We start from the raw sequence: 27,291 nt of genomic DNA, 5'->3' as shown, positions 1-27,291 counted from the left end.
TCTTTTCACGTCCCTGCTTATCTCCCCAGGAACGTGATTATCCTCTCATCAACCTCTGGGATCTCAGCCACCCCGTCCGGGACACTCGGCCTCGGCCATTCAGCTCTTAATTTGTTCCTCGCTTGCCTGCTCAGGGGTGTTCTCAATCTTTTCCTTATATATTCTGCAGTTCTTTCGGGGGGGGGGGGTGTCCCACTCATAGACCTTGGATGCACCAACTCGTCCGGGTCAAATTTGTCTATGTGGGTCAACGTCCTCGCTCCTGCCTTTCTTGCCCTTGGGCTCCCACTCATCATCTGGGGAGGTCTGACTCTCTGATGTACTGTCTGCGTCCGATGTCGAACTGCTTCTACAGTATTCCTCATCAGATTCACTTGAATTTATGTTATGTCTCTCACAAGACCTTGCCTTTCTCTTTTCTGCCCTGGACCTGCGTGATGAACCCAGTGGAGTGGGTCTGGGAGCTACGATCCCTGCAGGTCTTTTTACTTCTCACCTTCTCCCTGTGCACCTTGCTCTATGGGGTCTTTCGGCACTATTCAGCCTCTGAATCGCTTCGCACATGCGTAGGCCGCTCACATGAGGACATTCTGAGCCCTCCGAGTAGTCCCTCATTTCCCTCAATTGTTGCCGTGTAATATAATATGCAGTTTTCCTGGGCTGCCCCCGTCAATTTGCTTAACCTTTTATTCGTAGCTAGGCGAGTCTCTGGCAATAGCAGTTTTTCTTGGGACTGTGCCCGTCCAATAAGAGGCTTATAATCCGTATCTTTCAAGGTATCACCTCCCCCGTCAGGCAGTTAATGAGGGGTCTGCTCCTAGTTTTTCCTGGGACTGAGCCTGTCACTTACTTACAAGGCAGCAGTGGCTTTCGAGCCTGTAGCGCTGCTTTTCAGCCACAAGGTGGCGTCCGCCGTCTATATTACAGAGCCTTTCTCTGCTCTCACCCCCGAGTCTCCGCATTGAACGCGGCTCAATAAAATGTCCACAATTCCTCACAAACTACTCCGTGACTCGAAAATGCTCCTCACTCATTAATCAAGCTCGCAATGGGCCGGAACCGCAAAGTCCCGTTGTGCACTTCCGCTAAACAGTGCCGCCTAACGAGGCGAACTGAGACGCCGGAATAAGAAATCCCGTTGCATCTTTGTGCGGATATACTCCGCAAATTCCCCTTATGCGCGGTGTTCTAAGCGCTCTAACCTTGCTGGCGCCTATTAAGTAATCGCGACAAAATCATTGACGCATCACTCATATTAATAATAAAACGAAAGGTACTTATCTCGGCTGCTCGAGCAGCAAAGAAAGAGGAAGGACTGTGGTTCAGGCAGTGGTTATAGATGAGATATGATTAGACTGAGAGATCACATGTTTTTTTTAATGAACTTATGAAAAACGGACTACGAATTCACTGCAGGTTTTTGGGGAATTGTAGTTTTTTGTTTCAGGGTTTTTCATAATTGTTTGTTACTTTGCTGCTAGAGTATTAAAGGAAAGCTGAGAGCATAATCTGAGCCTCCGAGTCTTGACATAGAATTGGGTTTTACAAACCGTCGGAGGTCTGCAACTTCAACAGCCCATACAGGTGCACTGGCCTCCATGGCCGCACCTAGCGCAGGCAGAACAAGCCAGTCTAGAACGCGAACTGCGACAGCGAGAGAGGAAAAAAGCCATGAAGAAGTGCGGGGAGACTCCCTGGTTCGTAAGCAATATGTTCCCGGTCCACAGAAATGAGAGTGTGTCCAGTCATAAACTTAAGAGCTGAACGGCTGGATTGTGTACCGCCACTTCAAGATGGAAGGGATACACCTACTCGGGGACTCCCTAAAACAAGGGGACTGGCTAACAAGGTTAGACTTGAAGGATGCATACTTGATGTTGCCAGAACAAAAGGAATTCAGGATTTACCTGGCTTTCCGCTGAAATGACCAACTATGGCAATTCAGAACTGTGCCCTTCGGGCTAGCATCAGGGCTAGCCTCAGCACCGTGAGCTTTCACCAAGTTGATGAGGCCAGAAGCGATCCGAGAGAAGGGTAGCAGGATGATTATATACCTGGACGACCTGCTGCTCCTGGCGAAGGAGCGAGAGACGCTGGTATACCAGACAGCATGGGTACAGGACCTCCTGACGTCCTTAGGGTTCCTAGTGAATGTGGAAAAGTCTGACACGACGCCGGCACAAAGACTAGACTTCCTAGGTTTCGTTCTAGAGACCAGAAAAGCGACTCTGGAATTACCGGCCCGGAAGATGGGGACATCAAGAAGGAGATCAGAGACTGCTTGAGCAAGCGGACGATATTGGAGTTCTAATGAGGATAGTAGGGATGCTAGCTGCGCCGATTCAAGCTATCTTCCCAGGGCCACTGCACTATCGGGCGCTCCAGAGACTAAAAATAAAGCACTTGCAGCAAGGTCTGAAATGTCACTAGCAAATTCCTTTAGGCCAAGAATCCATTACAGAACTGGATTGGTGGTTAAAGAATATGGACGCCTGGTATGGTCGTGTCATTTTCGGAGACCGACCAGATCTGATCATAGAATCAGATGCCAGCTGCATAGGCTAGGGGGGCAAGATGCAGATCCCTAGAGACAGGGGGGGGGGGGAACGGTGCGAGGAGGAACTCCATCTGCACATAAACTGCCTGGAGCTCCTAGAGGGTTCCTTCACTATCAAAGCATTTACGAGAGGCAGATTGAGTTAATGTATCCTTCTCAAGATGGACAATAAAACCACCTATGAGGGACGAGGTCCCGACTACTAGCGGAGTAAGCAAAGGACTTCTGGCATTTCTGCCTCCAGTTTGGGACTTCAGTGACAGCAGAATATCTGCCGGAAGCACTGAATGTGGTGGCCGACTGGAACTCGCGGTACCTGACTCCAGCGACTGGAGGCTGAGCACAGGAGTGTTTCAGAGCCTGAATCGGCTGTGGGGTCCAGTTCAAACAGATTTGTTCACGTCTTGCCTCAACGCGCGGACACCCAGTTACTTCAGCTAGAGACTGGATCCAGGCGCTCAGGGCACAGATGCGTTTCTGCAACTGTGGTCCGGAGAACTACACTACGCGTTCCCTCCCTTTGTGATGCTGAGCAGACTTCTAACGAAGTGTCGGAGGGAGAAAGCGGAATTGATTTCGATAGTGCCATTGTGGAAGTCGCAAGTGTGGTTTCCAACGTTAATGGAGCTGTTGATAGACCTACCTCGAATTCTCCCGAACGGGGAACGGCTTCTCACAGACCAAAGTGCTTCAAGGCAAGGGAGGGGAACAAGGGAGGACAGACAACGATCCTACTAGGCCCGGTGTCATTCAGATCGTGCAAGTGCATGGGAAGGGGGCAGGGACAGTGCAGTACATATGATAACAATAAGTGAGTAGCGGCCAGCATGTGGCAAGTGCAGTACAAGATGATGACAAAAAGTGAGTAGCGGCCAGCACGTGGCAAGTGCATGGGTAAGTGCGGACAATAGCTGTCAGAGGCTGGTAGGGGGACTGTAGGGATACAGAAACAGTCCCGGAGTGCAGGGTTGGCCTGGTGGGCAGTGCAGGTGTGAGACAATGGCAGGGGAGGGACCTGTGCCCGAGTTCACAGGGTAGCCAGTGTTGTTCAGGTTTCAGCCAGAAGGTCAGCAGAGGTGAGGAGGAGAGAAAGCAGAAGCAAAGAGAAAGGTTTTGAGGTACTTCCAGAACCAGAGATGGTTCTCCTCAAGTTTAAGGGAGGCAGGGAGGCTGTTCCAGAGGGAGGCACCAGCCGAAGAAAGCTCTTCCACCAACTCGTTGCTTGGAGAAGCGACTGTCCCTGAGGGAGTTGGAGGCGGATGAGCGAGAGCGAGAGAAGGAAGGTATTTAGGAAGGGTGAGTTGAGGATATTGAGGACCCAGGCCCAAGAAGGCCTTGTGGACGATGCAGAGGGTTTTGAACTTAATCCAGCCACTGGGAGCCAGTGCAGAGATTTCAGTGCTAGAGAGATACGATGCATGGGCTTGAGGCCAAGGACAAGTCTCGCAGTCCTGTTTTTGTTAAGTTGCAGCGGGCAGAGAGTACAAGCAGGTAGATTTAGAAAAAAGTCTGTTGCAATAGTCCAGCCTAGAGAGAACCAGAGCTCTGGAGACAGTGAGCTTCTGGGAGAAGAGGAAAGGAAAAATCCCTCTGAGGAGGTGCAGCTGGTAGTGTGACTTCTTGGAGACATCGGCGATGTGAGGAGAGCAGGAGAGTGTGGAGTGGAAGATGACCCCAAGGTTTTAGCCTTGCAAGTGGGAGCTGGAAGAGGGCCAAGAGAGGCCTGCCAGGGAGCTACAGGGAAGGAGGGAGCGGGTGTGCAGATGAGGAGAATCTCGGTCTTACTGGCATTAAGTCAGAGGTCATTGGCGGCACACCAGTCCTACATAGCAGAGTCAGAGATGAGGGAAGGATAGGAAGAGGCCAAGGGTAGCATGAAAATGAGCTGGGTGTCATCCGCATAGCACTGAAAGTTGGGGCAGAGAGTGGCGATGCGGTGGGCAAGGAGTGCCAGAGTGCCAGGTATTGGTTGAACAGCCAGGGAGAGAGGGTAGACCCCTGGGGGACACCACAGGTGGAGAGAAAGATAGCAGAGAGGAAGGACCCAAGCTGGACCTGGGAGGGTCTGTCAGAGAGGAAAGAAGTCAGTCACGCCAGAGCCTGACCAGTGATACCCAGATCATCACGGAGACGGTTGAGCGGGATGGTATGGTTGACCGTGTCAAAGGCAGAAAAGAGATCAAGCAGGATGAGGACGCAGGGGGTGTTAGAGTCCAGGTTGGAGAGCAGGTCTTCACAGATGTTCAGGAGAGCAGTTTCTGTGCTTCTGGTAGCTCTGAAGCCAGAATGATGGTCCTGAAGACAACTAACAGATTCAGTGTGGAGATTAAGCTGGGAGATAGCCAGTTTCTCCAGGAGCTTGCCCAGGAAGGTAGTGATGGAGGGGTAGCCGGGCAGGAGGGGTCGGCAGAGGGTTTCTTAAGAAGGGGGTGCACAAGGGAGTGCTTCAGGGGGAAGGGAAGACTCCAGTGACAAAGGAGTGATTGCAGAAATCAGCCAGGGCAGGAGCCAGGGAGTCGATGTGGTCCTTGAAGGTTTTGGAGGAACTGGGGGGAACCTGTTTCGACAAGACTTTCATAGATCGGACTTGTCTAGAAACCTTGTCAGCGGAGAACAGGGGAAAGGCGGAGAAGGAGGGAGGAGAGGTGGCCGAAGAAGGACCAGAGGAAGAGCAGGGAGTAGAGGGAGGAAGGGGAGAGGAGGAGAGAGAGGACGGGATGTCCTGCGTTTTAGAGATGAAGTGAGAAGCCAGTGCCATGCAGAGGGCCTGGGAAGGGACAGGAGAGGTAGAGACTGCGGCAGGATTGACCAGTTCCTTGCAGATTTTAAAGCGTTCAGCGGAGTTATATGCTGCAGAGACGCGGACTTGGATATGCACTCTCTTCTTGGTTCGGACAGAGAGTCGTTATGCCTTTGCATCAGGCGGCAGGCAGTGCAGAGTATTGGGACACGCTGGTCGTTGCCAGGCATTTTGGCATAAGCTGCAGAGCTCATTGCGGAATCTTGGGCACCATCCACTAGGAGGAGCTATGACGCGGCTTGGGCTAGGTGGTCGAACTGGTGTAGAGGGAGACATTTACACCCCGTTTCAGCCCCTATAGTAGCTATATTGAATTTTCTAGCACATCTGTTGCAAGATCGGAAAGCGTTTAGGACCTTCGGAGTGTATAGGTCAGCTATTTCAGCAGGCCATTCACCGATCAAATGAGTCCCAGCAGGGGAACATCTAACGGTAGCTAGGCTCATAAGAGGAGCGAGTAATAAAACTCCACCACAGCCAAGATCTAAGGTATGGGACGTGACAGTGCTGCGGCTGCTAGTGAGTTGGCCGGCGGACAGGTTTCTGTCACTGAAGCAATTGTCTGGCAAATTAGCCATGTTATGCCAAGTATCCTGCAAGAGTAGCAGGCGGCAAAGCACTTGAGATTAACGTCTTTTGGACCAGAAGGGGGGATGTTTTCGATGATCAGGAGGACTAAAAACTGGTACTACTACAGTCCATTGTCCATATTTTCCAAGTAACCCCAAATGGTGTGTAGCAAAGTGCATTAAAGAATACGAGAGTAGGACAGCAGAGTGTAGAGCAGCAGGCACTACACCGCTATTAAGCGCTCGCAGGAGACTTTTTCAGGCAGTGGCGACAGCCACCATAGCACGGTGGGTAAGCAAAGTGATGCAGATAGGAGGCATCGACCTGAATTTGTATGGAACACACTTAGTAAGAGGAGAAAGGTGTCAAGAGCATTAATATCAGGGGTATCTCTGTGGGATATTATTCAGGCAGCTGATTGGGCTAGCGTTAATACCTTTTTAAAAAGTTTTATTTCAAGCCGATTGAAAGTGTAGCTGCGGCTGTATTGGGGAAGCTTTGAACAAGCATAATGCTTGCCTCCAGTCTTGACACAGAATGAAGATTACCCCTGCGAATTGCACAGGGAGTATAGACTCGGAGGCGAGCATTAAATTACCGCCCTGTCATTTAATATCTAAACTGTATGTCATGAATAATGGATACGACAGTGCAAGGATTCCACCCTAATATTATTTGTTTGATCCTTGGGGGAAGACCAGAAGAACAATTGAGGATCGAGGTCGAAGGGTCGAGGTCTGAGTGAAGCAGACTAATTCAAGTGTGATGCAGCTACGTTGAGTCTGCGAAAAGTTGAAGCAGTTCGCCCTGTTGGTTGGACATTGATAAAAGGTTCAGGGTTGCAGTTCAGAGCTGTAAAAGAGGAGTCCACGAACAGGAAGAGTGTCATAGCTGTACTGGGCAAGATGGAACTACAGAGACTTTGGGACTTGTAGTTTCAAGAGAAGAAAAGTGATAGGAGGATACTTTTCAGTGTTTGTGTTTTTTTGTTGAAACTGCTGAAGAGTAAAATAGAAGTTGAAGTATAATGCTTTCCTCCTAGTCTTTAATATAATTAATACTCCCTGTGCAATTGGCAGGGACAATCTTCATTGGGCCCTGAGCAAATATATTAAGGTCAGTTTTCCGCGATAAAAAAACATTTGGTTAAATGTACCCAAACCGTGCCTGCACAAGGAAATTTTACTAAATCTCGAACAAAAACGATAAATATGTTCTATGATACTAACATTTATGACCGCCCCATGAACTGAAACTTTCCTCATTGTTAACCACAAGCTTGGCTCACTGAGCTGTTTTCCCATCTGAATAGTCCCATGTGAGCTCCCAAAATCGTGTGCGTGTGTTTTGGCATGCTTCATGCTCTTTCCTTTGCAATAATATTCTTGTACATGTACCCCAATCTTTCTTTTTGCAGAAGCAACAGTTTGTGCAGTTTGCAAGTGTGTTTCCTCTGAAGGACCTGGGCTACAAGCCTGAGCCGGACCTGTACCTGCAGGCCGTGGGCTGGGTTGAACTGGTGGCTGGGCTTCTGCTAGCCTTCGGACCTCAATTTCTCCAAGAGATCAGCAACTTTGTGCTCTCCGTCATCATGATAGGTAAGCCGAGCACCTCACCAACACGCCTCTTCTGCAGAATCCTGGGTGTCCTCCATCCTTTCAATAAGGTCACTCCAGTTGGTGAGTCTCTGAAACTGCATCTGAGTCAGGCGATTCGAACTACCTCCAACCAGATACAAACGATGCTGAAATCGACATTTGCACCCACAACCCCTGCACTTGAACTAAAGGCATGAGTAACTGGACCCAGCGATACCTGAGGGTGCTAGTTTTGTGAATCAGAGTCTGAGGACTGAGTGTAATTTGCACTTGTGTGCACCGCTCGTCACGTAGGGATTCAATGAGCGTAGAGTGCAATCCCTCCTGAACTGTACCCGACCGTAAGTGGCTGTGGATCCGCATCTAGGGTCCCCATAGTGAGCTTGCAATGGGAGTTACCCACTTCTCTTTGGTAAAATACCTTTAAACAGAGTGTGCTTTTTCTTTAAAAAATGTTATTGGCATTTTAGTTACAACAACAATAGAAAACAATATCACCATATATGTTCATCCAAATTATAACATTTCCCCCCTGCTCTCCCCCACGCCCCCATAGTCCTGGATCTTACGAGTGAAACTTCTTCAAGAGTCGGACGCATGGTAACGTCAGCTGTAGTTGGAATCGAAACATCTCATCTATGCACGCCAGAACATTGGGCCTATGAAACGACCACCACCCCCTCTCCCCCCTGGAGCCCCCACAACCGGCCCCATGTCTCGTATAACACCCGTTGCCTCTGAGGGCCTCCCCCAGCGCGGTATCCCGTGTAATCCGTTCCCAGCCATGTCAGGCCAGTCGCCCTTACTTTTCAAAGAACGGGAGCTACATTCCCTCAATATTAGACCTGGTCTCATCTATAAGGTGGGTCAGATATTCCATATCTTATATCGCACGGACCTTAGTAATCCACTCCTTTTCCACCTCTGGGCCAGGCAGCACCTACCCGCCACCATCATAACATGAAACATGTGGCCTTGTACCACTGCAGATTCCCCATCCACAGACACACCAAACAAAACCAGCCACAGGGAGGGATCTCTCTGTATCCCATCCACCCCTTTTATCCACGATAGGACCTCCCTCCAGTATGTCTGCACCATCGGACATTTCCACCACATATGTATATAGTCCCACTTTTCCATATGACATTTCCAACAGTGTGGGTTGTATCCCTCCCTCATCCGCGCTATCCACACTGGGGGTAGTGCCACCTGTGCAGCAGTTTCAGGGCCTGGTGCCGATACTGGAGTGAAATGGTCGAATGGTTGGCCTGCCTACATATCCCCACCAAGATCCTGTCCCTACTTCACTCTTGCAGGGGGCGGTTCCCTCAGTGCTGCAAGTAGGAGCAGCTTATGAGCCTAGATGCCAGTCCCTTGGACCCTCTTTGTGAAATCAGAAACCTTTTCAAATCGGTCAACTCCCTCTTGAGGTCCCCCCCCCCCCCCCATTTTATTCTCAGTCAGAGCCCCCTTAAGTTGTAGATAACGAAAGGGTGATGTTTTGTCCAGCACCAGGGCCTCCTCCAGACCCTGTAGAGATAGAAGGTTCCCCCGCGCCCCCACAGTTGTCCCGACCTACTGAGCCTGGCCTCAAACCAATGGTGCAACACCAGTGGTTCTTCAATCCCGTCCCTGAGCAGGGGAGCCCAGATGCAACTTGGGGGCGAAGGCCACAATGTGAGCCACCGATTGTCTCCACCCTCTTTCCAGACTGACCACAGAACCCCTAACACTGGATGTTGCAGAACTCTCCCTGGGATACTGGCTTTGGGGACCCATAACCATTCATCCAGCGTGACCGGGGAGATTACCACCATTATGTTAAGTTTCTCTGTGGCTGCTGCCATCACTTGGAATGAGCTGTCATCTTTGGTTAAGAATCTATCCAATCATCTGGCCTTCAGGAAGGCGATGAAGACATTTCTTTTCTGAACTGGGCTGTTCCCCCTTTTCTCTCTTTTGTTCTTCCGCCATGGAATTGCCCCCTTTCAAGTGCCAAGATGCCCTTGGGCGAATGTTTGCGCTTCAGACATTTTTAACATAACATAACATTACCTCATTGTCCATGCCCACCCATTGTTTCCCTGTCCCTGGCGTAAAATGATGCACTAGGACCCGCAGCTAGGTCGCCCTATAGTACACCTCTAAATCGGCAAGGCCCAACCCCCCCCCCTCCTCCTTATTTGGCCTTATCAGTGTCTCATACGAGCTCCTAGATTTCTTCCCTGCCCAGAGATAACGCAGCAAGGTTCGCCTTGCCTCCAACAAGAACAACCTGGGCACCAGTGCAACATCTGGAACAGGAACAAAAACTTGGGTAGAACTACCATTTGTATTCAATTAAGGCGTGCCATCCACAAAAATCCCGATCCTGCCCATCTCTCAATATCCCTTTGACTACCAACCAGAGGGGGAGAAAGTTTGTAGCAAACAAGTTGTCTGAATTTTGCATCACCTGAATCCCCAAATAATGAAATGCATCCCTCTGTACCCTGAAGGACAGCCCCGCCACAAATTCCTCCTCAGTAGTTGATGCCTTCCCTGCTATAAACGCCACTGATTTCCCCAAGTTTACCTTAAAGCCTGACAGACTCCCATATTGCTCCAGATTATGTAACACATGCAGTATTGATTGGGATGGTTTGGTCACATATAGGAGTGCGTCATCTGCAAAAAGGCTGATCTTACAATGTACATCCCCTATCGCGACACCTCCTGATCTCCTCAGCAACCCTGACCGACACCGCCCATGGTTCCATCACTAGCACGTAAATAAGCGGGGACAGAGCGCTCAGCACATGGAGAGTCTTGCGCATGCTGTCCAGCCCTTGTCTATTCAACACAAAACCGACCTGTTCCGCTTCTGCGAGCCTAGGAGTTTTCGCCCGGCCAGGTAGCTCTGCATTTCCCCCACTGATTCCCCTTCCTGCTTGGTGTACAGCTCCCTATAGAAACTCGCGAACCACTGTTATCTCGGTCCCCACCTTATGCTTTCTCCCTCCCATATCTCAAACTCTGCCGACCCTCCTCTCCACCCTACACCCCCCTAATCCTGTGCACCAACAGAGTCCCCACTGTGTCCCCTCTTTTATAGTATCTTTGCCAGGTATACCTCATCTTCTTGGCTACCGCCCCGATAAGGACCGTGTGTAATTCCTGTCTCTTATTTCTCATATCCCCTAGGAGAGCCTCCCTATCTACCACCTTCAGCTTGTGTTGTAACCGTATTGCTTGCAGATATTTACGTAAATTGCTCTCAATGCCCTTTCGCATTTTCTGTGTGAGCCTTCCGCAATGAGCAGGCCCCGAAGGGTAGCCTTTTCTGCCTCCCACACCATCATCAGGCTGGTCTCTCTATTATCATTGGTCTCGAAATAGGCCCTTATTTCTTCCCTCAAGAACTCCTTAAATTCCTGGTCCCTTAATATCATTGCAACGCCACCTGCAACTCCTCACAGCCTCTGGCAACATCCAATCCACCACTACAAGCTCATGGTCCGACCACGTGATAGCCTCTACAGTCGGCACCCCAATCTCCCCTTCACCCTCCTCCAAAATCGGCAAGAGGTCTATTCTCGTATAAGATTGATATAGGGGAGAGAAAAATGTGTATCCTTCCGGGCCTGGCCAAGACCTGCGCCAGACGTCAACCCAATAGTGTTCCCGTAAGATTTCATGCATAGTCAGGTTGTCTTTTGTGACCCGTCATCCCCGTCCCCTTTGCCGACCACCAATCCAGCTGGGGGTCGATAATCAGGTTGAAGTCCCCACCTTGAACCATGGTCCCTTCCGCCCATTCGTTCAATGACATAAACACCTGGCGTATGAACTGAATCTGGCCCACATTGGGTGCGTAAAGGTAGCCTATGTGATCCGTACTCGCTCGCATGTGCCTTTTTTTAATTTTATTTTTTTTAATTTTTTTTTTTATTCCCTGAAACCTGCCTCCAAAGCCTCTCTTGGTCTCAATCTCCATGAGGTAGAACGATTTGTCCAAGAGTATGCCCACTCCTTTTTGGAGGATTTAAGCCCAGAAGATCCTGCCTATTTCTTATCGGCGACTCCGCTCCCTGCCGATAGTGTGCTCCTTGTAGAAAGAGGACTATCACATTCTGTTTGCAAAACATGTTGCTAATGAGGGATTGCTTATTCTGCATGCCATACCATCCCTCAACTATCCCCTCTTCTTACCCTGCACCTTGGGTATCCCATGCGTCCTGCTGGTTACAAAGCCTTCCTTAGTTTAAGAATACATGAGATTCCCTGTATACTGCTGCCCATTTCCCCTCCCCCACCCTACCTGCCCTCCCCACTTCCCTCCCCTTTGAGGCGTCCGTCCCCACCCCCCCAGAGTAACTGGGTCTGGTCAACAAACCAACAAGGGCTCGCCCCCTGCCCCGGGTAATATAACTAACAGGATCATTGCCCATTCATCTCCAAAACAGACCAAAGTGTATAGTGTGCTCCCAAATCCTTGAGCCACGGTTCCCCAAATCCCCCCCCCCCCGATCCCTATATCCCCCTTAGTACGTTGGCCTAAAGAACCTTCAGCAACATCATGCAAACCACAACAGGCAAAGCCTCACGAGCAAAGCATTGCCAGCCCAATTCCCCCGGTGACACAGATGAAAAGAGCCAGCCAACAGTGGCCGTCTACAAGGCCATCTCCCACCAACTCTCCTCCCGGGCTTTCCAAGGGCTCAGCTGAGGGAGCACAGAAGTGCAGCTCATTTGTATCACTTTCATTTCACGTCGAGTGCCCCCCCGAAGCCGCAGTGGGGTGTTTAACTTTCTGAAACGTCTGGGTCCCTTTTGCCCTGTGTTTTCCACTTGTTGAGTCTGGGCCTCTGGGACCTCAGGCGGGATCCGAGTCTCCATTGCCCCATTCCGCTGAGTGGGGCCCATGGCCCCCAACCAGGTCCTCCGTGACTCTCTGGATGTCTTCCTCAGCAACCAGATGGTGTCTCTTCCCATCTCAATCAAATCCCAGATAGAACGGGTGTCCCCAGCGGTAAATAACTCCCTTCTCTTGTAGCTACTTGATGAGGGCTCCACACTTTTTCCTCAACAACATAAGGGCCGAAAGATCCTGAAAAATTGCCACTTTGTAGTCTCCATATTGTATTTCTCGAAGGCCTTCGCCTTTTCCAGAATCCTAGCCTTATCTCTGTAGTAATATAGATGTGCCAGCACAGAGCGGGCACCCCGCAACCTCCCCTCCCCACCACCCCAGCCTGATGGGACTCTGTTCAGCACCACCCCCTCTCCCGAGTCCGCTCCAAGGGCAATCCTTATTATGTCCTGCATCTTGCCTTCAAGGCTGAGTGGGATCTCCCCCCTCTGCCTCTACCAGACCGGAGATGCGTAGATTGTTTCTCCTCTTGTGATTCTCCATATCATCCACTTTTGAGGTGAAACTCCTCCTCTCGGTGCTGCATTTCCATGAATCTTGCCACCATCTGTGTCTCCAAGAGCCCGGTGGAGGATTGGTTGGCCTCTACACCGTCCATTGTATCCTCCAGCGTGGTTACTTTAGCCGTGAGATAGGCCAGTTTGGCCCCCATGTTCGTTCCCATCCCCCTTATTTCTCCAATAATGGTCTGGATGTCGTCTTTGATGGAGCCCAGCTCCGTCGAGGCTGCAGTGGCACCTCCAGAATCCATCTTGACGTTTTCCGCCTGGAAATGGTACTTCGCCAGGGCTCCCTTCCAACTCGTACGTGAGTTGCCCACCTACAAGGCCCCGGGTTCTCTGAATAATCGTGATACAGTTCCAGTGGGCCAAGGGTCTGCTTCTAGAAGCTGTGGTTGAAATACACAGACAGTGGACCTGTCATCCAGGGGTGTAAGGGGGGGAACCCAGCGTACCCAGGCACCACTCTGCGCAGGCACGTCTAACCCTGCTCTATGGGCCTCACTGAGGTGGGACCACAATCCTGGGGGTACACTGGGTCGTCCTTTTCTCCGCTTGGCTGGGTAGCAGGCACCCTACCCCCCCTCACTCCCCAGTACGGAAGCCAGGTGATGATCCACTAAGTAGGCACCTGCTCCTGGTGTGTCTGTATATCACCGTAGAGGGTTCGGGTTACAGTCCATGTCCCGCCTAGGCCCAACTTTGTTGTACCCCTCCGACTGCTCAACAGGTATTTCCAGACGCTGTGTTGGTTCTGGCTGAGTCCCCGTGAGTCATGGGTTGGAGACTGTCTCTTTGTGCACCCCCTCTCACCACCTCTTCCTACCCCCCCTGATGAGCCCTTCCATATCCCCCCCCCCCTCCCCGGGTGTCACAGGGAATTGTGCAGCTCTCCTCTCAGTCCAGCGGATTCCGGGTTGCTGGGCCTGCCGCCCCCTGCATTTGCTCATTTTCAGCCCAGAGACCCTCCCTGCCCGGCCCCAAGTCCAGATATGAGGGCGGCAGGCCCGGGGAAGCCCCCCACTGGCTATCGACCCTGACCCGGGGCAAACCAAGCTCCCCCCTGGCTTTGTCGCGGCACAGAGATCCTAGATAGTGTGCTTTAAAACATTTTGGAACCAGCAGCTGGCTTTATCTGGGTCTTGTTGAATGGGAATTCTGTGACATCCCAGACCCCTCTCCAGCCACTTCCATTTGATCTTTGACATTGGTAGACTTGGCTAGGGAAGGGCGGCTTAAGCATCTTTTATGACAACTGCCATATAATCTTAAATCTTATTGTTTAAATTTGCTCAAACGTTTGCACCCACTTTAAAACAGTTGGTACTTTGCATTATTTCGTCTTCTTATTTTTATTGGAATCTGCTTGGATCACATGCTGTGCATAGGCCGACACCTACTGGAAGCTGCAGAGTATTACCGTTGTTTTCGAAACTCGAAAAGGGACGTCGACTGGGCGTGCCAGTAATTCTATCCCTAGTGTGACGTCTACTGTACCCATGATCCCTCACGCGTCGCGGTCCCTCAGATTGTTTTTTTCCGCCATTCTAGACTAACGTGTGTAGCGGAGTTCCTCTTTCGGCTTAGAGCCATTTACTTATTTCAATTACCGATAGTTCATGCTTTCTATCCTTTTATCACCGACCATCGAAGCATCATGCTGGTGAAGACAAATAAACTACCTGTCGAAAGTCTACCGTAACGGACCATTCGCCCTTGGAAGGCCACCCCTGGTTTCGGCAAACACAGTAGGGAGAGGGGAGGGGAGGTTCCTTTTAGGATGTATATGCCCCTTTTCTTACACTACTTTCGCCCAGCTGCCATATTTTCTGGTTATGGACAAGACCCCCTTTAAATTCTGCCCCAAGTACAATAGAACATTTCTGTGGGTTGATGAGCATTTCGTCTGTAACTTGTGTCTCCCAAGAGACCAAGTCGAGGGTTCTTGTCGAGCGTGTAGGCTCTTCAAGCCCAAGACTTGGACTGATCGACCAAAAGCTGGGCCCACTACGCCAGGTAACTCGAGGACATGGAGGTAGAAGGTGCTTTCAGTGATGGCAGCAACGCTGCCGTTTCGGATGGCGAGGGCAATGGGTTAGCTTTGGCTACCCAAGTGAGGCCCCTGACCCCGGAGGACAAACCGCCGGCCCTGCTGTGGGGACAACGCCCGGCGACGTAAGCGCTACAATTCCATCCACCACTAAACACACAACCCAAAGTCGAGTCTCTACACATGTTGAGTGGATGGCAGTGCACGACGCCAAGGGAAAGGTCAGTTGAGGCCCTGTCATCTGGGCACTCTTGTTTGAGATCGCAGCATGACAGGGCCCAACCGTCGAAGGAAGGCACGGGTGTCGCGTGTTAAAAAAAAAAAATAAATAAAAAAAAAACAGAGCGCCCGCAGACGAGGCCTCGGCCCTACCCACTCCCGAAATTCGCTGCGTCAGTTCAGGTGTCAGTTCAGGTGTTAGGCCCCAAACAGTCTGAAAAACACTCTTCTGGGGGCCAGGTAAGGCAGAAGGAGTCCAAAAAGAAGTCCTCAAAGACCACCCATAGGGATAATTCCCCTCGTAGGGAAAAATCTCAGGAGTCTAGGGCCACCCATCATAGGGATCAACCTCAAGAGGGTAGGTCCAGGGAACCTGGGTTACTTCACCCGACAGATGACTATTTAGAGCTACCCTCCCAACCATTGGGTATCCCTAGTTCGGCACAATGGTCGGCAGAAGACCTAGACTGGGTCATGAGGAGAATGTCCTCCACAGCCAACTTCTATGAAAGACCCTGCCTATTTTGAGTTTCCACACCCCCTGCCCCCCACTACAGCACCCTCTGGGTCACAAACCACTGCTACTCAGCCCCCTGCTAAGAAGTCTTGCCTTGAGTTCCCAGTGCAAGACAGTCGGGGACCTCTATGACCCAGACTCGGACCATGAAGTCCTCTCCATTCTGGAGGCTGCAGACCCTCATGACGATGATACAGCAGACCCTTGCTACAGGGATGATGAAGGTGCTGAGGTTGACCTTGAGGCCAATATGTATCCTATGGACTCACCTATTGATCCGCCCCCTCGCCCCCTATTACTGATTCTCCTGTTAGGAACCAACCCCTTCTGAATGAGGTGCTAGCCAGGGCAGCAGAGCACTTTCAAATGGAGACCCAGGAGGTACAAGAGGATAAGGATTTTGTAGAACAAATCCTTGGGGACAAGAAGACGATAGCGCAGTTTATTCCTCTCCTCAAGTCAATACAGTGCAAGATACAGCCGTCATTGGAGACCCCTAACCTCAAACGGGCTGTAAACCCCCGTATAGAGAAGCTATTTAAACCCGCTCTTAGAGGGCAGCTGCAGCCCGTCTCATTAGTCGGAACTACAACTAGGAAGAGAGCAGGCACACCCCCTTGCTTCCTCTGAGGCCCCACCTGACAAAGAAAGCAAGAAGCTTTACACAATGGACAGAAAGGTCGCCTCCTCCGGGGCTTGCCAAACCAGAATCGCAAACAGTGCAACCAAGACAGCCAAAACGGAGTATGACACTTAAAGTTTTGGGACAACTCCCCAACAAGATATCCGGGCAGAGAGGTAGTGGCAATATTTGCCGTTTTCGTGGCCAAAGTTCACAACGGGGGTCCAATTACAATCAAAGCCAAGGGGCTCCCCGGGGAAATAATCAGGGTCGGTCCTCCCAGAACTATCCTAGAGGACTGCGTAGATCACAAGCTCGTGGCAGGGGCAACTCCTCTTGAGGGGGTACCCCTCGACAAAAACAGTGACTATCCGATTCTGGTGCCTTCCCATGCCTCTCCAGTAAGATGCATTTCCAGCTTCACCCATGCATGGGAGGGAATCGCCTCAGACAGAGGGGTGTTGTCCACAGAAGCAGGGGGGTTACTGTATAGAGCTCCTCCAACTTCCCCAAAACCACCCCCCACGACAGAAGATCTATTAAAAGGAACACCAGTGTATCCTCCTCGAGGAAGTCGCCACGCTTCTACTAAAGGGCGCTATTGAAATTGTCCCGGCCAACCAGGTAAACAAGGGTATTTATTCAACTTACTTCTTTGTGCCAAAGAAAGATCTATCCATGCGCCCAGTATTAGACTTGCGCCCTGCAAACAAAAAGGGGATTACATGGCAACACTGGATATTAAAGATGCCTATTGTCATATTTCAATGTTCCCAGCGCACAGAAGATTCTTCCGTTTTCAAGATGGCAAACCAGCACTACCAATTCAAAGTGCTACCCTTTGGAATAGCATCTGCTCCAAGGGTATTCGCAAAGGTACTGGCGGTGGTGGCAGCACACCTGCGCAGGGAGGCAATCCCAGTGTAACCTTACCTGCACAACTGGCTCTTCTCAGGGGAGTCCCCTCTAGGTTGCAAGCAAAACATTCAAAAGACTTACCAACCTTCTCTTTCAATTGGGCTTCTCAATCAAAGAGAAAAAGTCAAGCCTAGTGTCAAGCACAACCAAACAGTTCCTAGGAGTTGCCTTAAACACACAAGAGGGGTTGGTCTTTCCGTCAGAGGAAAGAGTCCAAAATAGGTTACTGCAAATACCACATTATCAGGCCGGCCGCCAAATAAGGGTGCGCAAAGTGATGCGCTTGCTCGGCATGATGGCATCTTCAATTTTCATGGTTCCACGCGCGCCTGCGACCCATGCAGGAGTGGTTGGCGAAACAATGGTTTCAGGCAAGCGGTCAGTGTGACAATCTAGTGGTCGTTTCGCCAACACTGGTACAAAACCTTTGGTGGTGGACGAGAGAAAATCTACTGAGGGGGAATCCCTTCTATGATCCAGAGATACAGACGATTATCACGACGGACGCCTCTCTTGCTGGGTGGAGGGGGGCACTACCTTCACCACACAGCTCAGGGTCTGTGGTCTTGCACGGCAGCTCAGAACCACATCAATCTGCTAGCACTTCTGGCAGTATTCAAGGCCCTTCAAGCGTTCAAATCCCACTTAATAAGCCAATCTGTGCAAGTCCTGACTGACAGCACTACAGCAATGTTTTACATAAACAAATTGGGGGCACACATTCTCTGAATCGGTGCAGACTTGTACAGCATTTTTGGAAATGGTCACTCAACTGAAAATATTCCTATCGTCACAGCACGTTCCAGGGGAACTCGACTGTCTTGCAGACTCATTGAACAGAAATCTCTTACCAGAGGAACACGAGTGGAAACTACACGCAGAGGTTGTAGAACACCTCTTCTCTCTATGGGGTTTCCCAGACTTGTTTGCTACAAGAGAAAACCAGCAATGCCCAGACTTCGCTTCCAGGTTCCCCCCCAGCCAGGCTCCAAGGGGAACACCCTATGGATGAACTAGTCATGGACATTTTTTTTACGCTTTTCCCCCATCACCTCATGAGGAAAGTGGTGAACAAGATCCACAAGGAACAGATGACGCTCATCCTAGTTGCTCCTATGTGGGCGAGACAACCCTGGTATCCACATCTGCGCAAACTGGCGATGTGCGATCCCATCAACTCCTGTGCCTGTACAACCTACTCTCCCAGCACAGGGGCCTAATAGTGCACCTTCTACCTCACTCAATGAACTTGGCAGCATGGCTCCTGAAGTCATAGTTTGGGCATCTTAACCTGCCTTAAAGATGTGTGGACATCTTGAAAGAATCAAGAAAGCCTAACACTAGACACTGTTATTTTGACAAGTGGAGGAGGTTCGTAATTTGGTGCTGGCCTAATCAAATTAACCCCATTGAATGTACTTCTTCCTACATTCTTACGTGCATGCTCCACTTGCTAGATGCAGGGTTAGTATTCAACTCCTTAAAGGTTCACCAGGTGGCTTTGTCAGTTTACACCACTTCCACCATGAGATCTTAATGCGGGAAGGTACCTGTCATCAAAGCATTTATGGAGGGAGTAAAAAGACTCCACCCTCCAATCTCAAACCCGCCGCCAGGATGGGATCTCAATGTTGTACTCGCTAAGCTCATGGGTCCCCCTTTAGAGCCTGATGCACAAGTCTCGTCTCAAACACCTGACTTACAAGACTGTCTTCTTAGTGGCTATCACTTCCACTTCCATAAGAAGAGTTAGTGAAATACAAGCATTCAGTGTGGGATCCGTTCTTTGTTGTACACAAAGACCAGCTGGTTTTATGTACTCGCCCTGAGTTCTTCCCTAAATTCATCTCCAGATTTCATGTAAACCAGTCAATTGAGCTACCGGCTTTCTTCCAGGAACCCAACAGCTCAGCTGAGGTAAAACTCCACACACTGGATGTGAGGAGGGCGGTCCTCTACTATGTAGACCAGACCGCTTAAAAAGACATAACTGTTGTCTCCATAGTGCCAGGCAGAGAAGGTGACTGCATTTTCAAAGAATGCCACCCCTAGGTGGATAGTCGGATCTATACAACTGTGCTATTCCCTATCGGACAAGACACTGCCTTTTACGCCCAGGGCTCACTCCACAAGAAACACAGGAGCCACCCTGGCTTTCTTTGCAAAAGTCCCTTTAGACAGCATTTGCAAAGCAGCTACATGGAACTCAATACATACTTTCACTCAGCACTACTGCATTGACACTCATTCCAAGACAGATACACAAGTGGGACAAGCGGTTCTAAGACATTTCTTTGCGCATGAAACTTCTCACATCCCATCTCCTTCTAACGCTGCTCGCTGATATATGCACAGCATGTGATCTAAGCAGATTCCACAAGCCTCAGAAGGGATACATTACTCGCCGTAATGGTATTTCTGATGCTTGTATCTGCTTAGATTCACGTGCCCCCACCCTTCCTCCCCTCGGAGAGAAGGCGCATGGATGCTAGGAGCTTGTCTATTACGTATCTGCTTGGATACAACTGTACTCCCGCTACACCTCATGTCAGAAAAACAATCTGTGGGACCTCGATGCGTGAGGGATCATGGGTACAGTGGACATCACACTAGGTATAGTATTACTGGCACGCCCTGTCAACGTCCCTTTTTGAGTTTTGAAAATAACTGTAATACTCTGCAGCTTCCACTAGATGTCGGCCTATGCACAGCATGTGAATCTAAGCAGATACAAGCATCAGAAATACGATTCCGGTGAGTAATGTATCCCATATCTTGATTTTCATCTCCATGTTTTTTTTTCCTTCTATATTCGTATACGTCTGTGTGGACCTGTATTATTGACTGTATCTATGCTTTGTTAATTATGACTCTGTCATAACCCTGCCTAATGGAAGCTGCTCCAAAAACCCTGTTTTTTTTTTTTTGGTTGCCTTGGAGTGGCCTAACTGGTGGGATTTTTGTGACATTGGTTGGGGTTGTAAGGTTTGCCCCCAATTCTCTACAGCCCTGCCCCATTCAGGCCTCTTTGCTCACCACAAACCCTTGTACACTCCTCGCCCTTCCACCCACCCGATGACCCACTTAACTGCTACCTCACTTCCTTGTTCTGGCCCGGCTATGTGACACGCCAGCACTCGCCCTGTCGCGGTGCATCGGTATGCAGTCTTTATATTGAATATTTTATAATGAACATTTTTATAAAGATGCATTTTAGGGGTGGGCTGAAGGGTTAAATATTTTTGGGAAACGTTTGGGGTGAGTTTTTTGGGTGGGAAACGGGTTGGGGGGGACCCCCATTTCCCCCAAAAAGTGCATGGTCTATAAAAATGTTATAAAATATTAGATATGTTATAAAATATTAGATATATGTTCATTCTTTATAAAATATTTCGGTATAAATGACATGTAACCCATAGTTCCTGGGCACTTTAATTTGGAATCAGTTCAGAAAATCATAACTACATAGCAAAACCCTGATCGTCTAGGCCTAACGGTTCAGCCTACACTACCTCGAGAGTTTGGCTAGACCAAGAGCCTCATCACGAGTTTGCTGGTAACCCTTAAATGCGGCGGTAATGCTATTACCGCCGCATTTAAGGGTCCGCCAAATCACAGGCTTGGCGGATTTACTCCCAGCTCTGAGCTGGGGGCAAATCCGCAGGGATTTTGACGATTTTCAATTACCGCCGGCGGTACTAGCGCCGAACATTCCCCATTGGGCTCAATAGGGAATGGGAAATTCCTGAATGGGCCCAATGGGGAATGGGGATTTACCGTTCCGCCAAACCAGTGATCTGGCAGGGTTCGCGCCCTACTCGTGATGAGGCCCCAAATGTCAAGAATCCTCTCACTTCGGTTTGCCTCTCGGACGCAGATGCCAGCGCAGAGTCTGAAAACCCCTCCCAATAGCCCCATACGGTGGATTATCTTGGCCTGTAAGAAGGTTGGCTTTCCTTGATCTGGGAGGAGGATGTGGGTAGGATGGTTGTCTTGAGTCTTTTCTCTTGTGTAATGAAAGGTATATTAACCTTGTTAACTTCTATTCTCTTCGTGGGTAAGCGTGGTGTGGTGCAGCTTTGACCAATTGCTTCCTGATGACCTTAGAAGGGCACCCAATTCTCTAAGACATCTAAACAATCCATGTTGGGACCATATGTTTGAATGGAAGCGCTGGCGAGTGCAGAAATCGAGCTAGTTAACCTTGATAAGCCGGGTAAGTGGAGAGGTCTCGCCTCTGACCAGCTCCGAACTCTGTGGCAATGCGATCCAAGGTCGTGGCCTGCACCCCTCCCTGGTGGACTTCATGACCAGAGGTCGGAGACTGAGAATTTTGGGGCATGCGGGCGATACTGGTACCCCTTCACTAAGACTATTGAGAATAGGTCATGGAACTCCCTTCCATTGGGGTGAGACTTGGAGGTATGATAATGGGAGGCGACTCATCAGAAAGTGGAGAAGCTCTAAACGCCTCGTACAGCTTGTCCCAGACGAGGAAACGGTGGCTGCGGTGGAGTATTATTTGACTTGCTCTAGTTGGAGCCAGGGGCACGACTGGACAAGAGAACCAATGTTGTTGGAGGTGGTCCTGAAACCTGAGTCCATGGAGTAACGCGCTGGATTCCCAACCCAGGAACTGGATGAGCTGGAAAGGCGCGGTTAAAACTTTGTTTCTCTTTTTCGTGCATCCTATGTTTCCCACTGTCGAACTTTTGTGTAGCAAAAACTATTGCAATAAAGCACAATACAATGGTGTATATTTCTAACAATGTAAGGGGGACACCACAATCTATAGAATAAGACCAAACCATGGTAAGACCTCTTTACTATTGTGCCTGTCGGGTAGCGGGCCACTGCTTCACTCGCCCTCCTCTTTACTATTGTAACAGTCGGGTAGTGGGCTACTGCTTCACTCGCCCTCCTCTTTACTATTGTGCCAGTCGGGTAGTGGGCCACTGCTTCACTCGCCCTCCTCTTTAGCATTGTGCCAGTCGGGTAGTGGGCCACTGCTTCACTCGCCCTCCTCTTTAATATTGTGCCAGTCGGGTGGTGGGCCACTGCTGCACTCGCCCTCCTCTTAACTATTGTGCCAGTCGGGTGGTGGGCCACTGCTTCACTCGCCCTCCTCTTTACTATTGTGCCAGTCGGTTGGTGGGCCACTGCTTCACTCGCCCTCCTCTTCATTATTGTGCCAGTCGGGTGGTGGGCCACTGCTTCACTCGCCCTCCTCTTTAGCATTGTGCCAGTCGGGTAGTGGGCCACTGCTTCACTCGCCCTCCTCTTTACTATTGTGCCTGTCGGGTAGTGGGCCACTGCTTCACTCGCCCTCCTCTTCATTATTGTGCCAGTCGGGTGGTGGGTCACTGCTTCATTCGCCCTTCTCTTTAGCATTGTGCCAGTCGGGTGGTGGGCCACTGCTTCACTCGCCCTCCTCTTTAGCATTGTGCCAGTTGGGTGGTGGGCCACTGCTTCACTCGCCCTCCTCTTTACTATTGTGCCTGTCGGGTAGTGGGCCACTGCTTCACTCGCCCTCCTCTTTAGCATTGTGCCAGTCAGGTAGTGGGCCACTGCTTCACTCGCCCTCCTCTTTACTATTGTGCCAGTCAGGTAGTGGGCCACTGCTGCACTCGCCCTCCTCTTTACTATTCTGCCATTCGGGTAGTGGGCCACTGCTGCACTCGCCCTCCTCTTTACTATTGTGCCAGTCGGGTGGTGGGCCACTACTTCACTCGCCCTCCTCTTTAGCATTGTGCCAGTTGGGTGGTGGGCCACTGCTTCACTCGCCCTCCTCTTTACTATTGTGCCTGTCGGGTAGTGGGCCACTGCTTCACTCGCCCTCCTCTTTACTATTGTGGCAGTCAGGTGGTGGGCCACTGCTTCACTCGCCCTCCTCTTTACTATTGTGCCAGTCGGGTAGTGGGCCACTGCGGCACTCGCCCTCCTCTTTACCATTCCTTTTGTTTGATCTAGAGCGAGGTAGACGCCTCTTCCACCTTCTGAGAGTGCCTGGCCATACGAGTGAGAAGTGTACCACGGCCATGACAGTCTAATTATTTCATGTACATGATCTGGCACGAGGCTCTTTGCAACCTTTAGCCGTTGACATGGCTACCTCGTCTCCCATTTGTATACTTGATCCCACTTATGCCTCCGCCCCCCCACCCCTTCTATTCCTATGTTTTCAATATCGCAATATATGTGGCTTTTGTTTGCATTACTCAACATCGCTGCCCGTCTGACATCCCAAAATCTCTTCCTTACTTCCCCGAGGGAATCCCTGGTAACAGCAGATGGTTGATTCCCATCAGGTTTGGAGGCTCAAGGCACATTCACCCAGGCCAACATCCAAGCCTCAAAAATCTTTTAGTGTGGTCTTGTGTGCTCTGGCCTAAATTTTACGCCGCTGCCTAGTGTGGCCTGGTGTGCTCTGGCCTATGGGTTACCCCCCCCCCCCCGCGGCCTAGTGTGGCCTGGTGTGCTTTGGCCTACGGGTTACCTCCCCGCGGCCTCGTGTGGCCTGGTGTGCTCTGGCCTATGGGTTCCCACCACAGCCTAGTGTGTCCTGGTGTGCTCTGACCTACGGGTTACCCGTGTGGCCTGATGTGGTCTGGCCTACGGGTTCCCCCCCACCCCCCCGGCCTAGTGTGGCCTGGTGTGCTCTGGCTTACGGGTTGCCCGCACGGCCTAGTGTGGCCTGATGTGCTCTGGCCTACGGGTTATCCCCCCCCACCCCCCCACGCGGCCTAGTGTGCCCTGTTGTGCTCTGGCCTATGGTATACCCCCCCTGGCCTAGTGTGGCCTGGTGTGCTCTGGTTTACGGGTTACCCCCCCCACCCCCCGGCCTAGTGTGGCCTGGTGTGCTCTGGCCTACGGGTTACCCCCGTGGCCTAGTGTGCTCTGGCCTTTGGGTTGCTCCCTGCGGTCTAGTGTGGCCTGGTGTGCTGTGGCCTACGGGTTACCTTCTGCGGTCTAGTGTGCCCTGGCATACAGGTTACCCCCGTGGCCTAGTGTGGCCTGGTGGGCTCTGGCATATGGGTTACCCCCGTGGCCTAGTGTGGCCTGGTGTGCTCTGGCATACGGGTTACCCCCGTAGCATAGTGTGGCCTGGTGTGCTCTGGCCTACGGGTTACCCCCCCATGGCCTAGTGTGGCCTGATGTGCTCTGGCCTACGGGTTACCCCCCCCACGGCCTAGTGTGGCCTGATGTGCTCTGGCCTACGGGTTACTCCCCACGGCCTAGTGTGGCCTGGCCTACGGGTTACCCCCCCACCCCGCGCGGCCTAGTGTGGCCTAGTGGGCTCTGGCCTACGGGTTACCCCTGCGGCCTAGTGTTGCCTGGTGTGCTCTGGCCTACGGGTTATTCCCATGGCCTAGTGTGACCTGATGTGCTTTGGCCTACGGGTTACCCCCATGGCCTAATGTGACCTGATGCGCTCTGGCCTACGGGTTACCCCCACGGCCTAATGTGGCCTGATGCGCTCTGGCCTACGGGTTACCCCTGTGGCCTAGTCTGGCCTGATGCGCTCTGGCCTACGGGTTACCCCCACGGCCTAATGTGGCCTGATGCGCTCTGGCCCACGGGTTACCCCCACGGCCTAATGTGGCCTGATGCGCTCTGGCCCACGGGTTACCCCCGCGGCCTAAGGTGGCCTGATGCGCTCTGGCCTATGGGTTACCCCCGCGGCCTAAGGTGGCCTGATGCGCTCTGGCCTACGGGTTACCCTTGCGGCCTAGTCTGGCCTGATGCGCTCTGGCCTTCGGGTTACCCCTTTGGCCTAGTGTGACCTGATGCGCTCTGGCCTACGGGTTACCCCCACGGCCTAATGTGGCCTGATGCGCTCTGGCCTACGGGTTACCCCCACGGCCTAATGTGGCCTGATGTGCTCTGGCCTACGTGTTACCCCCACGGCCTAATGTGGCCTGATGCGCGCTGGCCTACGGGTTACCCCTGTGGCCTAGTCTGGCCTGATGCGCTCTGGCCTACGGGTTACCCTTGCGGCCTAGTCTGGCCTGATGCGCGCTGGCCTACGGGTTACCCCTGTGGCCTAGTGTGACCTGATGCGCTCTGGCCTATGGGTTACCCCCACGGCCTAATGTGGCCTGATGCGCTCTGGCCTACGGGTTACCCCTGTGGCCTAGTCTGGCCTGATGCGCTTTGGCGTACGGGTTACTCCTGCGGCCTAGTCTGGCCTGATGCGCCCTGGCCTACGGGTTACTCCCACTGCCTAGTGTCTTGATGTGCTCAGGACTAGTTTGTATTGATGTGCTCTGGCCTACGGGTTACCCCAGTGGCCTATTGTGGCCTGGCGTGCTCTGACCTACGGGTTGCCCCCCACTGCATAGTGTGGCCTGATGTGCTCTGGCCTGCGGGTTACCCCAGTGGCCTATTGTGGCCTGGCGTGGCTCTGACCTACGGGTTGACCCCCACTGCATAGTGTGGCCTGATGTGCTCTGGCCTGCGGGTTACCCCCACTGCCTAGTCCAATATGCAATTGGTAAGATGGTGGTGCGATCAGCAGTCCCGGGTGCGGGAATCTGGCCATCAACACTGAAAAGGGGCTTCTAAGGAAGGACCACATCCCATACTGTATTGCCTGAGGTTTCACCAACCTACGTAACGGCAGGGACGGACCTCAGTTGATGGACATCAATGGCATTAGAAGGGGAGTTCCTCCCCCTCTCGACTTCTTCTGAACCCCCTCCTGCAGATTGGTCAAGTTTGGTCACATGTTTTGCTGCTGGTTCCCACCTGCAACCCCACCCTGTTATTAATATCTATAATAGTATCTGACTCTGGCCATACTACCGTTGTGAAGTACCGCTAGCATATTCGCTTCACCTCCTTCCCACAGCATCTTCCTGGAGTTGCAAGCAGGGCAGTTTCTAGCTAACTTGATGCCCAGGCCGAAACGTCAGAATGCGCCCTCCCACCCCATGCTGGCGCACATCACTCCCAAACTACACCTCTGTCGTGCAAGAAATTCCCTCAGTATGAATAAAACATTGCCATATAAATGAAGCTGGTTTCATTACATTGTAATTCAAGTACTTTACAGAAGAATTCAAATGTCAAAACACAGCTGTTGCTGCCCAAGTAAATGTTTATTCTGTCACCTGCTTAGGGAATGCGTTGCCTGAATGCAGTTTCAAAGTGTCCGTGCGGGCACACTGCGGTATGAACAGCCTACCTTGGTCTGAGGACCCACTGACCTGGCTCTGTGTTGCAGGTGTTCGTACCACCTCACCTGTATTTCGCAAGGGGCAATGCTAGACTAACCATACGAATTATTTTCTGATAGGTTATCATTCCAAGATGGACCGTCAGGTACACTCTTATTGTACTCTTTCAAAATGCCTCTCAGAGTGGGAAAGGGGACAAATGGCACCAATGAGGATTCCTGTATGATTTGCATTAAATCGCAGCATTTCAAACTATAACCGTGATCAGAGATCTGTGATAAAAGGATTGTATGTGTGAATCTCTAAATTCATAACTGATGCATGGCTTGGTGCTCACATCACGGTTCACAATACCATAACATTAAAATGTTTGTAACAATACATGCTCATTTGGACAGCTTATGTATGCGAGTATAAAATGGCTGAAACATCAGCCACTCAAATATGGTACAGGGGCTCTTTTTTTTGTTTCTGAAGAATTTTAGAGGAGGGAGGATTAGTGTGGGCATGTCCAGCCCCAATACAGAAACATCTATAGGGAATTATATCTACATACAGGGCAGGATACTGCACAAGAGACCCAATAAACGATGCACAGAAAGGATTGAAGCTTTTTCGAACATTAGCCTGACCAGTAATAAGCTGATGAAGCATTTAAAACAAAACTGGCTTCTAATGCATGGCAAAGGGTCCACAGTTCTCAGCCACTACCTCCTCACTATTACGCAGGTCTCCAGTGTTGTTTCGGCAAAAAAGAGCAGGCCCACGTTTTATGTAACAAAGCTGGTATTAGCATCTCTTATTAGTGCTGGCCTGCAGCTAGTGAAAATCATGGTACCGGCAGTG

General features: G+C 51.0%; 1 protein-coding gene across 1 annotated transcript in view; it reads left to right on the top strand.

Annotated features, from left to right (window-relative positions):
• TMEM35B (transmembrane protein 35B) overlaps positions 1-27,291 on the top strand; it is a 78,131-nt gene that overhangs the window by 27,073 nt on the left and 23,767 nt on the right. The window contains exon 2 of the mRNA XM_069622576.1: positions 7,345-7,525. Coding sequence (XP_069478677.1) covers positions 7,345-7,525 — 181 coding nt within the window. The remainder of the gene's footprint in view (positions 1-7,344; positions 7,526-27,291) is intronic.

The sequence above is a fragment of the Ambystoma mexicanum genome, chromosome 11 (genome assembly GCF_040938575.1).
Source record: "Ambystoma mexicanum isolate Mex_15411 chromosome 11, UKY_AmexF1_1, whole genome shotgun sequence".
In the NCBI taxonomy this organism is placed as follows: Eukaryota; Metazoa; Chordata; class Amphibia; order Caudata; family Ambystomatidae; genus Ambystoma; species Ambystoma mexicanum.
The sequence above is the reverse complement of the archived record's forward strand: the minus strand, read 5'-3'. Positions and strand labels throughout refer to the sequence as shown.